This window comes from Sorex araneus, chromosome 10 (assembly GCF_027595985.1).
Source record: "Sorex araneus isolate mSorAra2 chromosome 10, mSorAra2.pri, whole genome shotgun sequence".
In the NCBI taxonomy this organism is placed as follows: domain Eukaryota; kingdom Metazoa; phylum Chordata; class Mammalia; order Eulipotyphla; family Soricidae; genus Sorex; species Sorex araneus.
Window position 1 is genome coordinate 61605400 of NC_073311.1, and position 17228 is coordinate 61622627.

The window sequence follows — 17228 nt, forward strand, 5'->3', positions numbered from 1 at the left end:
TGGGGAGGCAATGCCTGGCCATGCTCAGGGCTGGCCGCTGAAGAGCTCAGGAGGCCATACGGGATGTCCTGGGTCACACCAGGGCCAGCAGCGAGAAGGCATGGACTCTGCCCTCTGTACCGTGTTCTGCACACATCTTACTTTTCAAAAACTGATGCCCAAGGGAGGTGGCTGGGAAGTAAGTAAGGTGCTGGCCCTGCAGGTGGCCGGCCCCGGTTCTATACCTGGCACCATGTGTATATGAGCACCACCTGCTGTAATCCTCAACCCAGGGCTGGGAGCTAGCAAAACAGTGGGACATTTCTTTTTTTTTTTAATTTGATTTAACTTAATTTTATTTTTATTAGTGAATCACCGTGAGGTACAGTTACAGACTTAAAACTTTTCATGCTTGTGTTTCAGTCATACAATGCTCGAGTACCCATCCCTCCACCAGTGCCCATTCTCCACCACCCATGATCCCAGTATCCCTCCCACTCCCCCAGCCCACCCCCCGGGCCCACCCCATCTCTGTGGCAGGGCATTCTCTTTTGTTCTCTCTCTTCTTTTGGGTGTTGTGGTTTGCAATAGAGGTATTGAGTGGCCATCGTGTTTGGTCTATAGTCAACTTTCAGCGCGTATCTCCCATCCCCAGCGGGTGCTCGAACCACACTTTACCTGGTGTCCCCTTCTCTATCTCAGCTGTCTTTTCCTCCAGCATGTGAGGCCAGCTTCCAAGTGGTGGAGCCAACCTCCTGATACTTATCTCTACTGTTCTTGGGAGCTAGTCTCCCATTCTGTTACTTTATATTCCACAGGTGAGTGGAATCTTTCTATGTCTGTCTCTCTCTTTTAACTCATTTCACCTAGAGTGATACTTTCCATGTTGATCCACTTATATGCAAAGGTCATGACTTCATCTTTTCTAACAGCTGCATAGTATTCCATTATGTATATATACCAAAGTTTCTTTAACCAGTCATCTGTTCTCGGGCACTCAGGTTTTTTCTAGATTCTGACTATTGTAAACAGTGCTGCAATGAACATTCGAGTGCAGATGTATTTCAACCATACTTTGCCTCTCTGGGATATATTCCCAGGAGTGGCATTGCTGTGTCAAATGGGAGCTCAATTTCTAATTTTTTGAGAAGCACCCATACTGTTTTCCAAAAGGGCTGAACCAGTTTGCATTCCCACCAGCATGTAGGAGAGTCCTTTTCTCTCCACATCCACGCCAACAGCAGTTGCTTTTGTTCTTTTGGATGTGTGCCAGTCTCTGTGGTGTGGGGTGGTATCTCATAGTTTTTTTGATCTGCATTTCCCTGATGATTAGTGATGAAGAGCATTTTTTCGTGTGCCTTTTTGCCATTTGTATTTCTTCTGTGAGAAAATTTCTGTTCATTTCATCGCCCCATTTTTTGATGGGGTTGATGTTTTCTTCTTGCAGATTCCAACCAGTGCCTTGTATATCCTTGATATCAACCCCTTATCTGATGGGTATTGGGTGAATATTCTTTCCCATTCCATAGATTGTCTTTGTATTTTGGTCACTGTATCTTTTGCAGTGCAGGAGCTTCTTAGTTTAATATAGTCCCATTTGTTTATCTCTGTTTCCACTTGGTTGGTCAGTGGCGTGTCATCTTTGAAGATACCGTTAGCTTCAATATTGTGGAGGGTTTTGCTGACCTTGTTTTCAGTGTACCTTATGGATTTTGGTCTGATTTTGAAATCTTTAATCCGTTTTGATCTGATTTTTGTGCATGGTGTTAGGTCGAGGTCTAAACCCATTTTTTTTTTTTGCATGTGGTTGTCCAGTTATGCCAGCACCATTTGTTAAAGAGGTTTTCTTTGCTCCACTTCACATTTCTTGCTCCCTTATCAAAGATTAGATGGTCATACATTTGGGGTTGTGTGTAGGGATATTTCACCCTGTTCCATTGGTCTGCGGCTCTGCCTTTGTTCCAGTACCATGCTGTTTTGTTATTGCTTTGTAGTAGAGTTTGAGGTTGGGTAGGGTGATGCCTCCCATTATCTTTTCCCCAAGAATTGCTTTAGCTATTTGTGGGCGTTTGTTGTTCCATATGAATTTCAGGAGTGCTTAATCCATTTCTTTAAAGAATTTCATTGGTATCCTTATAGGGATCACATTGAATCTGTATAATGTTTGGGGGTGTATTGCCATTTTGACAATGTTAATTCTTCCTGTCCATGAGCAGTGGATATGTTTCCATTTCCTCATGTCCTCTTTTATTTCGTGGAGTAGCGTTTTGTAGTTTTCTTTGTAGAGGTCCTTTACCTCCTTAGTTGGGCTGATTCCGAGGTACTTGATTTTCTGGGGCATGATTGTGAACGGGATTGTTTTTTTCATGTTACTTTCCTCTGTCTCATTATTTGCATACAGGAAGGCCATGGATTTTTGGGTATTGATTTTATAGCCTGTGACTTTACTGTACAAGTCTATTGTCTTTAGGAGTTCCTTGGTAGAGGTTTTAGGATCCTCTAGGTATAGTATCATATCATCTGCGAATAGTGAGAGCTTGATTTCTTCCTTTCCTATCTGGATGCCCTTAATGTCTTTTTCTTGCTTAACTGCTATTGCAAGTACTTCCAATACTATGTTGAACAGAAGTGGTGAGAGTGGGCATCCTTGTCTTGTCCCTGATCTTAGAGAAAAGGCCCTTAGTTTTTCCCCATTGAGGATAATGCTTGCCACGGGTTTGTGGTGGATGGCTTTGACTATCTTGAGGAAAGTTCCTTCTAAACCCATTTTGGTGAGAGTTTTCATCATAAACACGTGGGGCATTTCTAAGAAACACCATTTCTTAGGGGCTGGAGCAATAGCATAGCGGGTTTTCCCAAGAAACGGTGTTTCTTGGAAAAACACCCGTTCAGCTGGGTTAAGCAGTAGGGACTGAAAGTGCACGGTTTCTGGGGGGAAGTCAGCTCCACAGAAGCACAACTCGATGCCAGAGATTCCTGGGAACCTGTGGTCAGCTGGGCACCACCCAAGCTGTCAATGCCAGTAACTTCTGCTCAACAGCGACACCCCGTGGCAGGAAGAAGGAAATGCAACTGCGTCAGCCTAGCCGCTGGGAGGTGACGAAAGTCTCATGGATTCATGCTAAGTGCAATGAATCAGTAAGAGAGAGACAGACATAGAAGGACTGCACTCATTTGTGGAGTATAAAATAACATGAGACTGACACCCAATGACAGTAGACAGAGGGTCCAGGGATATTGCCCCATGGTTGGTAGCCTGCCTCATGAGCTCGGGGAGAAGGCAGTTGGGATAGAGAAGGCATCACTCAGTCAAAGATAGTTGGAGGGATCGCTCAGGATGGGAGATGTGTCCTGAAAGTAGATAAAGAACCAAACGTGATGGTCTCTCAGTATCTGTATTGCAAACCATAATGTCCCAAAGTAGAGAGAGTATGGGGGAAATTGTCTGCCATGGAGTTAGGGGGAGGGTGGGAAAGGGGGGTATGCTGGAGACATTGGTGGTGGGGAATGTGCACTGGTGGAGGGATGGGTGTTCGATCATTGTATGACTGAAACCTAAACATGAAAGCTTGTAACTATCTCACGGTGATTCAATAAAAAAAGAAAAGGAAGAGGACACACAAACGAACCTCGGGCCTGAGCAACTTGCTGCAGCGACCTCTTCAGACCCTGTCACTGTCACTGTCACTGTCATCCCGTTGCTCATCGATTTGTTCGAGCGGGCACCAGTAACATCTCTCATTGAGAGACTTATTGTTACTGTTTTTGGCATATCCAATACGCACGGGTAGCTTGCCAGGCTCTGCCATGCGGGCTCGATACTCTCGGTAGCCTGCCGGGCTCTCCAAGAGGGGCGGAGGAATCGAACTCGGGTCGGCCACGTGAAAGGCGAATGCCCAACCGCTGTGCTATTGCTCCAGCCCTTTCGGACCCTAATTATTAAAATTTTAGAACTTCTGGATGTAAACATTACATTGCATCCATAAAAAACAATACAAAACACATTGTCTAGTATTGCCTTTTCAGCAGGAATGAGTGATGGTGGGTCTGGTCTCGAAATATTGAAGGTAACTAAAGTAGAGAAAGAAAGTATTATGCAAATTGACTTCTTTAGGAAGCCATATTTCAATCCTGGCTCTTATCTTCAAGTAAGGCAGAGCCTGGCATTTCTCAAACAGGGGCCTAATTAAAACTTCTCTAACAAGGTCGCCGTTACTGACCTTACTGACCTTACCATTCCACTAGCTGACACCTGTGCCTGACATGATAGATGAACATGTCACGATCTGTGATTGACGACTGTTTGTACAGGGTCCGGGCACGCATACCACTGCCTGCCTCCCAGCAGGCAAGTATAAAATGCTGTAACTGCCAGTGAATAAAGCTCTCTCTCCTTTTCTCCTCCTCCTTCTGTCTCTGCGTCTGTTCATTCGGCTGCGTCCCCTCCTCAGCCCCACAAAGGGTCCTACCTGCTGGACAGGGTGGGGCCCTCACAGACTTCCACACAGGCAGGGAAAGATGTGGAATGGGGGATGGGAATACTGGGGATTTTGGTGGTGGATAATGTGCACTGGTGAAGGGATGGGTGTTTGATGACTGTATGATCGAAGCTCAAACATGAAAGCTTTGTTACTGTACTTCATGGTGAATCAATAAAAGAAAGAAAGAAAGAAAGAAAGAAAGAAAGAAAGAAAGAAAGAAAGAAAGAAAGAAAGAAAGAAAGAAAGAAAGAAAGAAAGGAAGAAAGAAAGAGAGAAATGAAAGAAAGAAAGAAAGAAAGAAAGAAAGAAAGAAAGAAAGAAAGAAAGAAAGAAAGAGAGAAAGAGAGAAAGAGAGAGAAAGAAAGAAAGAAAGAAAGAAAGAAAGAAAGAAAGAAAGAAAGAAAGAAAGAGAGAGAAAGAGAGAAACAGAAAGAAAGAAAGAAAGAAAGAAAGAAAGAAAGAAAGAAAGAAAGGAAGGAAGGAAGGAAGGAAGGAAGAAAAGAAGGAAGGAGATAAAGGAGAGAAAGAACGAAAGAAAGATGAAAGAAAGAAAGAGAAAGAAAGAAAGAAAGAAAGAAAGAAAGAAAGAAAGAAAGAAAGAAAGAAAGAAAGAAAGAAAGAAAGAAAGAAAGGAAGGAAGGAAGGAAGGAAGGAAGGAAGGAAGGAAGGAAGGAAATCTCTCAGGAGACTGCCTGAACAACTCTAGAGATGGAGATGATCTCACAGGCTGAGATTCTGGGTTTCAGTTACTCAGGTGCTTATGCAAAACCCAAACCAAAACAAAATGCAGAACAGTGAGAGGCGGCTGCACTTGCCCCCAGAGTTCGTGCCCCTCGTGTGTGACTAGAAACAGTTTGGCTATCTACAGTCACCGCAGTTGCACTTTCGTAAGAAACTGTATTTGCTTTCTCTGGCCATCAAAACAAATGGCCAAAGTCTAGGTGGCTTAGACCCGGGGTCCACAGATGGGGCAGGTCAGCAGAAGTGTCAAGTCTTGAAGCTTAGCTGGTTTTCACCATGGCTCATGGACCACAGGTGTGAGACACACCTGGACGCCACAGACCTAACGGAGCCTGCACAGCTCTGTGCACGGGTTCAACCACGTCCAAGTGTGAGCCACCGGGGCACAGGCCACTGGTGTCAACGTGTCCAGCCACACAAGGTTTATTGCGTAAGTTCAGCCAGGGGTCTACACGGGGCTAAGAATCTATTTCTGACGCTCTTTCTTCCTGGAGGCCCAAAGAGTTCATTTCCTTGCTTATCCTGCACTGTAGCACTGTCTTCCTGTTGCTCACCGATTTGTTCGAGTGGGCACCAGTAACGTCTCCATTGTGAGCCTTGTTACTGTTTTTGGCATACTGAATACGCCACGGGTAGCTTGCCAGGCTCTGCTGTGTGGGTGGGATACTTCAAGTAGCTTGCCGGGCTCTCCGAGAAGGACAGAGGAATCGAACCTGGGTTGGCCACGTACAAGGCAAACACCCTACCCGCTGTGCTATCGCTCCAGTGATATCCAGAACCTTATATCTATGCTTATCCAGTAGCTTATATTTGCAAACTGAGAGCCCGCTTCTTGCTGGCCGTCAGCTAAGACCTTTCTTGGCCCAATGTTCAGGGCAGCGTCTACATCACACCCACTGCTCTGATCTCTTCCCCACTCCTTCACTTTGAAGGAGACATGTGATGAGCTTCTAGAATCTTCACGGAAAACTACGGAGCATTTCAGTTCACTGTCTGGGGCTCGAGGCCTTCCCCTGTGACGGTGTGTACAGAGAACTGTGCTCCCGCGCATTCTACCTGCAGTCACCCCCCTCCCAACGTGGGCTGTGACTTTCGGAGGCGCCGTCTTCCTTCGCTCTGCCCCCACATTTCTAAGTGAAACTACAGAGAGAGACGGGAATTGAGGCACGCGCCAAGGACCGGTGTGATCTCTGGAGCCCGGTGGTCCCTCAAGCATCGCCTGGCACAATGCCAGAGACTCCCGAGGAGACTCAGGGCAACGCCGGCAGCCTGGGAAGCAACACCGGCAGCCTGGGAAGCAACACACCCCCGGGCCTCCCCGGGAGCTGCTAGTGGCCGACTTCACACCTGCAAAACACACACACACACACACACACACACACACACACACACACACACACATACACAATCCTCCCCAAACTCCAAGAGGCTAGGCAATCAGGAGATTGGGGAAAAAAATAGATTTTGGACTACTACAGTTTATCTTTATAAACTTTTTATTTAAAAAATAAAATTATAAACAAAATACAGAAAAATATTGACACCTGTGATAACAAGGAAATGACTCTTAAGTTTTAGGGCAGTTGTTGTCCTGGAAGAGCAAAATAATGCGCTTTATAAAGAAATTTTATTGTGCAAAGGAGGAATGTACTTTCAAAGTAACGTATAATAGGCATTTGGCATTGACAAAAAAAATATTTCTATGTATACATTCAACATTTTGCAGCGTATTTACATTCAAGTTACGTCTCCAGGTTCTATGCCAAATTTAGTCTAAGTCACTATCTTAAGACATTACTACAACTCTGTTTATTTGGTAGGAGTACAGAAGAACTTCGTCAGAAAATAACTTTTTGTCCCAACTAGATCAATTGTATATGTATATTTGTATATATATTTTAACTAACAAAATTCACCGCCCCTTTCATTCTAGTTAAAGCCAACATCCTTCTAGACAAATTAAACACTAAATGAACTTCGATCAGTTATGAAGTTATGTGGTAGTTTTTCCCCACCTCCTTCGAGACACTCTTAAAGGCTTCCATGAAGACAGCAGCTCCGATAAAAAACTCTTACAGTAGTCAGGACATACGATGGATGCAAGCTGCAAACTTTTAACTTCTCTTGAAAAGATGGCAAGATTGTCTCTCCCTTCCAGGGGTTACGAGTTCCTCAGCAAAACAAAGTCTGTGAAGAGCCTCCCAGGTCTCCGAAGCTTCCCCCCCTTTCCCCAGACACTCAAGTCCTTCTTCGTGGCCAGCTTGTGACTTCCTGACTTTCGTGTCCCCAGGTTACACTGGGGCAACTATCCGAGTTGCCTGATACTCTTCCTGCTTCATTAGAAAAAATGATGATTTAAGATACAAACACAAATCACAAAGAGACCGTTTAGCCGCGGGTCTCAGAGAAATGCACCTTAACTGAAGGGTCAAGATTCCCGGGGCCTGCAGCTGAGACGTGGAAATGTCACAGTCTGAAAATCCTCAGGCCTCCAAATTCTCATGCCTCCAAGGGACTCCGGGCAGGCCAAATCTTCTCAGGACGGACCGATCGTTTCCCAATCATCTCAGACGCGGTCCGATTTTTAAATCAAGTCTATCAAGATCACCATGGAGACAGCTGGGGGCCGCCTTCTCTCTCAGCCGCGTCAGGCCCGCACTTCTCCCCCCGCACAGGCTGGCTGGCAGCTGGCAGCAGGCTGCTGAGGTGGCACCACTTCTAATTCCGATTCCCGAACAAAAATCACGGCATCCCCGCTGACGTTTATAAGACACTGAGCCTGGGGAAGCAACGGGACACGCTCGGTCACCATCTCGGCTGCGAATGCTGCGTCCTCCTCTCGCACGGGGGGCACCTCAGGGCTGGTACGGGAACCCCCAGGAAAGAGGGGCAACTCCAAAGAAAAGTGAGCAAAGGCGTGGAAGGGGATTCAGAGGAGAGGACTTACACGCCCGTGCCGTCAGACGAAGGGATTTAACGTGTGAAGAATCTAGTAAGGTTCAAAGTGATAGACCGGGGGCTGGAGCGATAGCACAGCGAGGAGGGCGTTTGCCTTGCACGCGGCCGACCCGGGTTCGATTCCTAGCATCCCATATGGTCCCCCAAGCACTGCCAGGGGTAATTCCTGAGTGCAAAGCCAGGAGTAACCCCATGAGCATCGCTGGGTGTGACCCAAAAAGCAAAAAAATAAATAAATAAATAAAGTGATAGACCGGATTTAAAAAAAAAGAAAAGAAACATTCTAGAAGTTAACATGCGCTAACGCTCCTTTCGCCTTGGCCACAGAATCACGTGACGTATCTGAAGTAAGGGCACAGCGTGGCCCACGCACAGGCCAGCCACGTGGCGCTCGGAGCTGGACCACGTCACAGCCCTGTCCTGAAACTGCAGAGACCCAGCCGCGGGCGGCGAAGACAGAAAAGGAGGAGAGCCCCAGACTTTCAGGACATGTGGCCGTGGCCGTGGCGTCTGAGCCAGGGGTCCGGCCGGGGTCAGGGACAGAGTCACCAGGCCGGCTCGGATGCACCCGGACGCCCAAAGCTCAGAACCTCCCAACCGTGCTCCCGGGGCCCGCGCGCGCCTCACCTGGTTCTTGTTGGGGTTCTCCATGAAGACGCACTGCTTCATGATGTAGGAGACCACGGCGTTGCCCCCCAGGGCGGCCACGTGCGCGCGCACCATGGCGAAGACCTCGGCGATGAAGGCGTGGAGGAAGCCGCTCACCCCTCCTTCCTAGAGCACGGAGAGGCGAGTCAGCACACAGGGAAGCGGCCCGACGGCCCCCCGCGCAGGGGAGCTCGCTCTCCGTGCCTGGGGCGGGGTCTGCCGGGGGTGCGCCCGCCCCCGGGCCCCAGGGACGGGACGAGGACAGACCGTGCATTCACGCTGCTTCTCCGCCCCGCCCGCCCGCTCTGCCGACCACCCTCATTCAAGCAGCTGACGGAGGACAGGGCCGGGGCGCTTCCCTGCGGGGCTGGAGCGGGGTAGGGGGGTGGCGTGCAGGCACCCCCCCCCAGAGCGGTGGCGCAGCGGGCAGGGCACTTGCCTGGCACGCGGCTGGCCCAGATTCGATCCCCTGTGCCCCACACTGACCCCCCCTGTGCACAGACCCAGGGGGACGCTCTGAGCGCTGCCTGGTATCCACCCTCACCCAGAAAAAATTTGAAAAGTTAATTTTTCCTTTTTGGGTCATACCCAGTGATGCACAGGGGTCACTCCTGGCTCTGCACTCAGGAATTACTCCTCATATTATGGAACTTTTAAAGAGGTATGAACTTGGTGGCGCGAGAAAAAAAAATGTGTTTTGAATTTGAAACAGCGGGACGCTCGGGCAGTCTCGGGCCAGGGCCGGTGCCGGCTCCAGCTCCGCCGAGACTCAACCCGGGTGGCCATGCCTTTGCACAGCCGCCTAGCTGCTGTACGACCAGGATCCAGAGCCAGCTATACGACTTGGGGGTCCCAGCGAGTGCTTGCAGCCATATGCCAAGACTATGAACTAAGCTTTTGCTCCATGCTGCTCCAGGAAGGGAAATGATGCTGTTTCCAACTTAAATCTCCCTGGACTTAATTACTAAAATACAGGAATCACTCCTGGCACTGCGTAGGGGACCATGGGATGCTGGGAAATGAACCCAGGTCGGCCGCGTGCAAGGCAAATGCCCTACGCACTGTGCTATCGCTGCAGTCCCCCCCCCCAAAAAAAAAACCTTTGTATAAAGGGGGCTGGTATGCAGGCTGGGTGCACACAGGGCAAGGATTAACGCCAGCAGACCCGGGGTCTCCAGCACCGCTTGGGGGGCACAGAAAAAAATAAAGAAAAGAAAAGGAAAGAAAAAGCACCCAAAACCCCGAATCCGGCACCAGTGATTTCAAACCGTGCCTGCGGGCTGGAGAGCCGAGAGTCAGGGGGCCCAGACAGCCCTGCTGAGAATCCCTGGCACCACTCACGGCTCGGAGCCCCGCCAGGCGTGATCCCTGAGCACTGCCGGGTGAGTCCCAAGCAAACACAATACCGTCTTCCCCGCTCAGTCCACACCCGCCCTGCCTCGACTCAGCCCTGAGCACCCTGTCCGGCCTCACCATCCCAGCAGGGGCCCTGCCCGAGGCTCCTCCCGCCAGCCCGACTCGTCCGAGTGGCTTTGGGCTCCGGTTTCCCTGGCAACGCCCCAAGTCGACTCTCTGTTCCATGCTCCCGGGCTTCACCGTCGCTGTCCCCAGACCCCACAGAGGGGCTCCCTGACCCTCGGCGGGCCACGGACGGGCATGGCCGTGCTCATCCCCCGGGCCTTGCCCAACACGGCCAGCGCGTCCTGGGCACGCGGGCGAGAGAACAGAATCCCTGTGGGAACCGCGGCACCGCCCCGAGCAAACAGCACGGAGAGCTCAACGCCCTCCCGCCCCGCCCAGCACCCGGAGAGTCCCCCCCAGCGGTGCCCCGCCGAGAGAACACCTCCAAGAGAACGACACAGCCCAGAGGGCATTTTTCAGAGACTCCCGAGGCCCCCCGGACTCGTGCAGGCCCCTCCCCGGAGCAGAGGAGCCGGGCACCTGCCTCTCGCTCCCGCCCCGTGGGTGTCTCTCCGTGTACCAGCTCCCTCCGGCCTCTCTGACTGAGACGCCCCCGCGCCACGGGGCCCTGCTTGCACTCGGGGGATCTCGCCGGCTGCGTGGAGAAGGTGGGGAATGACGACCCCAGCACTGACTCCGACAGCCCTCTGCTAACGGGGTCCTCGTGGGAAGTCCCCGCTGGCTCCGGAAGAATGCAGCCGCCGGGAAAGGCCAGTTCGCAGCTGCCAGAGGCTTTTGCATTTCTGGTGTCTTTTCTTTTTGGTGTGTTTGCTTGTTTTTTTGTTTTTAAGCCAAGCCGGCAGTGCTCAGGGCTTACTCCTGGCTCTGCACTCAGGGATCACTCCCGTGGGTGTTCGGGGACCATATGGGGTGCCGGGGATCGAACCCGGGTTGAAGACAAACACTCTGCCCACTGCCCTGTCCATCTGGCCCCCACTGCTGGCCTCTCATCCTCAACTTTCTCTGTCAACTCCATGGCCTTCAGCTGCATCTGATCCTTACTGCAAGGCTCTTGGTAGCACCTCAGGCTGGATTCTTTTGCACCATCCTGGCACTCGCCTGTGGCTTGAAAGCAAAGCTAAAGGAGGTACCGAGTCCTCCTGGACTCGTGCAGACCACGGGGGTCCCAGCAGCAGGAGCCTAAGGGGGTGCCCAGAAGCGCGTCTGGCCCGAGTTCCTGGCGGAATGAGCGCACCCCGGGGCGGAGGAGAGAGAGTCCCCAGGCCTCGTCTCAGGAACTCCCAACTGTGCCTCCCCACAGCTCTGACCAGCACCGCAGCCCTGCTGGACTCTACGCACTGGTGGGCTGCAAGATGCCACAGGCTAAACATGGACTGTCGCTGGCCGCGCGGAGAACAGCCCGAGCACTGTCACTCCGTAAGTCACTGGCAAGGCAAGGAAGAAACAGAGGAAGGAAACGGGCAACTCCGTATTTCTCAGAGGCAGACACGGGGCTGAAGCGGATGAACTCCCAGGGGTGCCCATCGTCCCTCCCAGCCCTGAGCGGGGTCCCTCACGATTCTCTACCTGAGCATGTCTCAGGCAAACAGCGACTGCAGAAAACACAACAGGACCAAGCTAAGCCACCGCCCAAGCGCATGCAGGACCTCCAGGACGGAATGTGTTCCCTTGACTGCATGACAAGTGTGCAAGACTGCGGACAACAGATGAGCTTAAGCTCAATAAAGCGCCATGGAGAAAGCCTGCTGCCGCGTGTCACTTGGTCAGTGTAGCCTAGAAACAGTTCAGAAGGATCAGTAAAAGGAAGTGTGTGTGTGTGTCTGTGTGTGTCTGTGTGTGTGTGTGTGTGTCTGTGTGTAGCGTGTGCAAACACGAGCCCGTTGAAATGTGCTTGTTTCTCTTACTATGATCTTCAGGGGCAATTCACAGAGACAACGGAATAAAATTACCTCACGAAGAGAAGTCGTCTCCCGGATGAAAAACATGTTAATTATCCCAAGATATTTCGTGATTTTAGCTCCGGGAATGAAAGAAAGAGGTGTCATCTTAACCACCCCGACCGTAGAATTTGCGCAGGCTGGAGTCGAACGGTTGTTCCGGAAATTTCCTTCACCCATCGGACTTGCTTTTTCCATTGTCACAGCTAAAAAAATTGGAGAAAGGAGAGAAAGCATCAAAATCGGACGCTGGGAACTGGGTTGCTTCCTAAGGGTTCCAAATAAGTGGGGACAACATTCAGCTCTCTGTGAGGCTAAGCCATGTCATGAAAGAGAGAGAGTATCATGCAGTGCATGCAATTACAGAGAGAGAGAAGGTGAGAGAGAGGAGAGAGGAGAGGAACAGAGGAGGAAATGCTGAAATGGAATTCTGTTGGAGTAATGGCATTCCTGCAAAAGAAAATGTCGATGCGGTGGAGCTACACACGATGATGGTTAAAAAGTGAAGGAAAGGAGAAGCGGCAGAGCATTAAAAATCATCTGCTTTCGTCAGAGGAACAAATGGTTACCAAAGAGTGTGAAAGTTGTTATATTTCCCGGTGCGGTTTCCCCCATCTCTCTCAGATCACTTCATCATGATCAAACTTATAGACAAACCTTCGTCAATTGGTTGTAGTAGGCTTTTGGGTTTTCGTTTTGTTTTGAACAAACCTCTGAATAATTGAGCAAACTCTTTAGTTGTTTTTTGTGGTTTTTTTTTTTTTTAACTTAACAGTTGACCTTGGCTGGCTTAAGTTATTTATAAAATAGCCCAGGTGATAACAGCTGCCACTGACAATGACTGAGTCAGAGAGAAGTAGGCGATCATCTTTACGACAACCTGGCCATCAGGCGTTCTGACTGTCCCCGTGAGGACACCAAGACTCAGAGGACACAGGGACTGGCCGAGGTCACCCAGCTGTTACCAGGGCATGTCTGTGAATCAGAGCCAGAGCGGGCTGGTTCCGTGGCCGGTCACCTTTCCTCCAAACACAGATGCTTTCACGCTAACCAGATGAGCAACTCTTCCACTCAAATCCGTTTCCCTCCAAGGGTCCCCGGACAGCTGGGGGGCAGGCGCTGACGCTCTCAGTGCCTCTCGGTGCTCCTAGCGGGACGGGCGTTAAGGACCCTCTCCGCTCTCTGGAGAACGTCCTTCTCGACGCTGACAGACGCCCGTCACTCCAGCCTCGCCCGGCTCCCGGGAGAGAGAGCTCCTCCTTTCCTTCCATGGAAATGGAAGTGGAGTGTCTACTTACATACATGTCAGAACACCTTTACCGAAAAGTGACACTGCTAAGCTGCAAGCCCCCGCCCCACCTGGGATTTGGGGTCTGTGGGACTGCGGGGGAGCGGGAGGGGGGGATCGGCCCGTCAGAACCTGCAGCTTTCACACTCTGATCGCACACGACTGATTGGCAAGGTCATTACTGCGCACACAGGCCGGCCGTCACCACTGGGGAACCAGAGACACGCTTCTCAGGTCAGAAGGGGGTAGAACATCCGCCTACTTGTCTTAATTGATCCGCGCCTTATGGTCTGAGCTTTCAGTTTAATGAGTTCTATCCAGCTGCTGCATCTGTCTGCAAAGGAACTGTAATCAACTGGCGCTGCTGGAGACACAGACAGAAACAAAAGAAAAAACAAAGGAAAAAATATGGATGACGTCTCTTACTCGTCGTGACACTCCTTCCGATGATGTCATTTAACGGTAACTTAAAAAAAAAAAAAAAAAAGATGGTCCTTTCCGAGTCGGAGAAGAGAGACGGCCAAGAGCCAAGCTCTTCGACACTGATGTGTCCAAAACCAAGTTTTCCGTGAGCCAGGCCGAGCGTGGCCTTGCTGACGCCACTGGGGGTGTCCCCAGCGCTGGACGCAGGTCCCAGAGAAACACCCAGGAGAGGACACAGGCTGCTTCTCCAACTCCATCCCCCATTCTTTTTTGGCTGGACCATGCTTTCAGTTTGCACTTTAAAAACATTCACTGGCAACCCCAATGCTATGAACAATTCCCTTCCCCGTTTTCACCCTAAAATCAGAATTGGGAAAATGAGAATCACACGGTGAAGAGCACAAGAACAAAAGTAGCTGACTGGTCTCTACGACTATCCCTCCTTTCACTAAGCATCAGTACTAGGGAAGCCAGAGAGTGGTTTTCTTAGTCTACTAGCTTCTATTACATGGGAGTGAGGTGGGGGGGAGGGGGCGAGGTCTCCGTTTAAAGAGAGTAACATTCACAGCTGTTAAGCCACAAAAAAATGGTATTAGAGAGCTCAAGTCTTATGTTAAGAACCGGGCGGCTATGAACATGGTGGCGGAGTTAAGCATCGAGTAATGTTTCTAAAGGCGTTCTAACTACGACCAAGCCGTGTCTGCGTCTATACCACGGTCCCGAGCATCCTCCGGTGTCTGCGTGTGCCTACGGACCACCGCGCCAGACTCTCACCTCGGGGGTGACTGTTGGCGGATCCAGACAGACTCACCTCTCTGTGCAGCTGGTCTACCTGAGTTAGAGCTTGGACTCTCCAGGTGCTCTAATAAGACAATACGAACAGCATTAGCTCGGAGGCCGAGGACAAGCCGGCATCTTCTTTGCTATCTGAAAACACTCTCTGCAAGTCACGTGAACAGGAGGACGGCTCTCTGGCTCCGGCCGAAAAGCAAACCGAATGGCAGCGCCGGGCTCCGCGCGTGCTCCTAGGCTCTGGGACTCTCGCTCTGCGAGCAGAGAGCAGCCGAGCAGGGCTCCTCGTTCCCCTGAACACACACCACCAGCTTCCGGAAATTTCCCCAGACGTGAGAAAGAACACAGCAAGAGACGGGTGGAGTGAGAGCATGAGATGAAAAAAGGCGGCCGAGAAAATGTGCTGGGAAGAAACTCTGAAATGAGTCATGGGAGAGAAATGTCCGTGGACGGGAAAGGGTCGGTGAGGTGGGAAATCCCGGACAAGGCCGCCACTCCGTGTCACACGCGTCACACAGCCAGTGAGCACTCACACACGGCAGGCCATGACCCGCCACCCTCCGGGGACTTCATGCCCGCAGGACTTCACGGAGCTAACGACTCGGCTCTCTGGACACAGCTGGGAATCCTGAGCCGAGTCTGTCCCTCCCTGGCAGCAACCTCAAGAAAGCTTGACCAGGGGCTGGAGCGATAGCACCACGGGGAGGGTGTTTGCCTTACAAGCGGCCAACCCGGGTTCGATTCCCAGCATCCCATAGGGTCCCCGAGCACCGCCAGGGGTAATTCCTGAGTGCAGAGCCAGGAGTAACCCCTGAGCATCGCCAGGTGTGACCCAAAAAGAAAAAAAAAAAAGCAAGAGCAACGGGCCAGCATGTGGATGACCCAGGTTCGACCTCCAGCATCCCATATGGTCCCCTGAGCACTGCCTGGAGTGATCCCTGAGCATTGCTAAGTGTTGCCTCCCCGCCACCCCCCCAAAAACAAACAAACAAGCCTGGCCCACACTTCTCCCTGCTGTTTACATGTGTATTAAAGGTGTTTAAGATAGTGTGTAAGCTGAAAGAGCACTGTTTGTCCTTGTCTTCTTATTGAGAGGCTGGGGCTCCACACAGGCACGGGAGCTCTTGGCCTGAGTCTCATCCCTCGCCCCGTCGCCCTTGTAATACTCACACCTGAACACACAGGCTGGCAGCTTCTGCTCTAGAGAGTGTGCAGCTGAATAACTACTGCCAACCTGAACGCGGGAAGGAAACACAATCAGTACCATTCCTGGCGTCAGGCTGGGTTTTCAACTCTCTGTAAGTCGCCTACATACACATTTCTAAACCTCTGTCGAATGAGGTTTTAAAAATACTGAGGTAGGGGCTGGAGTGATAGCACAGCGGGTAGGGCGTTTGCCTTGCACGCGGCCGACCCGGGTTCTAATCCCAGCATCCCATATGGTCCCCCGAGCACCGCCAGGAGTAATTCCTGAGTGCATGAGCCAGGAGTGACCCCTGTGCATCGCTGGGTGTGACCCAAAAAAGCAAAAAAAAAAAAAAAAAAGAAACAGGTAGGGGCTGGAGCGATAGCACAGCGGGTGGCGCGTTTGCCTTGCACTCGGCCGACCCGGGTTCTAATCCCAGCATCCCATATGGTCCCCTGAGCACCGCCAGGAGTAATTCCTGAGTGCAGAGCCAGGAGTAAGCCCTGAGCATCGCCAGGTGTGACCCAAAAACAAACAAAAAAAAATACTGAGGTAATCGAAGTTTCACTTCCGAACAGCATGATTTAGCGCAGACTGTTCCTGCAAAGAGTGCCATGCCGGGCTCTGCCCTCCCGGGGCCCTCTGATGAGGAGGAGGGCCACTGGGCCCCAGGACGGTGACTGAAGCTCCCGCGACGACACAGCACCGCCGGGCGGCCCCCAGACTGCAGTGGAGGCAGGTGCTGATGTGCCCTGACCCCCGCCCTCGTGCCACACCAGGGCCGAGACGGCCCCGAAATGAGGCTCTGCAGGGCCACTGGACTTCAGCAGGGCGCAGGCATCAAGAGAGAAAACTTTTAGCTGAGACACACAGGAGGGAAGAGGCTTAAGAGAGAGAGAGACAGAAAGACAGAGACAGAGAGACAGAGAGACAGAGAGCGTGCCGGAGCGAGAGTCCAGCCAGGATGGTGCTGGCCTGGCACGCGGCGGACCCAGCATGATCTCCAGCATCCCATATGGTCCCCTGAGCACCGCCAGGAGTGATCCCTGAGTACAGAGGCAGGAGAAACCCCCTGAGCACAGCCGAATGTGTCCCCAAGGCCACAAATAATGAATTAAAAGGAGAGAAGATAAAGAATTACTTCCCTCTTCTCCGAAGCAACCACCACCCAGAATCATGTGCACGAATTCGTATGATAATTCATGCACTTAACTAGAATTACCTCCTCTACCGCCATGTTATTTGGGCAGTGCGGAGTCGCCAGAAGCAACCGCCCACAGAGAGAGCTCAAACATCACCAAGGGTCTGTTCCCATTTCTAAATATAGCAAAACAAAGGCACAGAAGGATCTGTCAAAATCTGTGCTCTGGGAA

At 51.2% G+C, this 17228-nt stretch overlaps 1 protein-coding gene across 20 annotated transcripts in view; it reads right to left on the reverse strand.

Annotated features, from left to right (window-relative positions):
* Positions 1-6809: 6809 nt before the first annotated feature.
* Positions 6810-17228, reverse strand: part of C2CD5 (C2 calcium dependent domain containing 5) — a 92557-nt gene continuing 82138 nt past the window's right edge. For 11 of the 20 annotated variants that reach the window (XM_055118571.1, XM_055118564.1, XM_055118569.1 and 8 more), the window contains 5 exons: positions 14689-14739; positions 13717-13818; positions 12179-12372; positions 8787-8933; positions 6810-7980 (listed from right to left, as the gene is read on the reverse strand). In XM_055118571.1, the coding sequence (XP_054974546.1) occupies positions 7849-7980; positions 8787-8933; positions 12179-12372; positions 13717-13818; positions 14689-14739 (626 nt within the window). In that variant the 3' untranslated portion in view covers positions 6810-7848. The remainder of the gene's footprint in view (positions 7981-8786; positions 8934-12178; positions 12373-13716; positions 13819-14688; positions 14740-17228) is intronic. The other 9 variants (XM_055118576.1, XM_055118573.1, XM_055118577.1 and 6 more) reach the window with 4 other exon arrangements.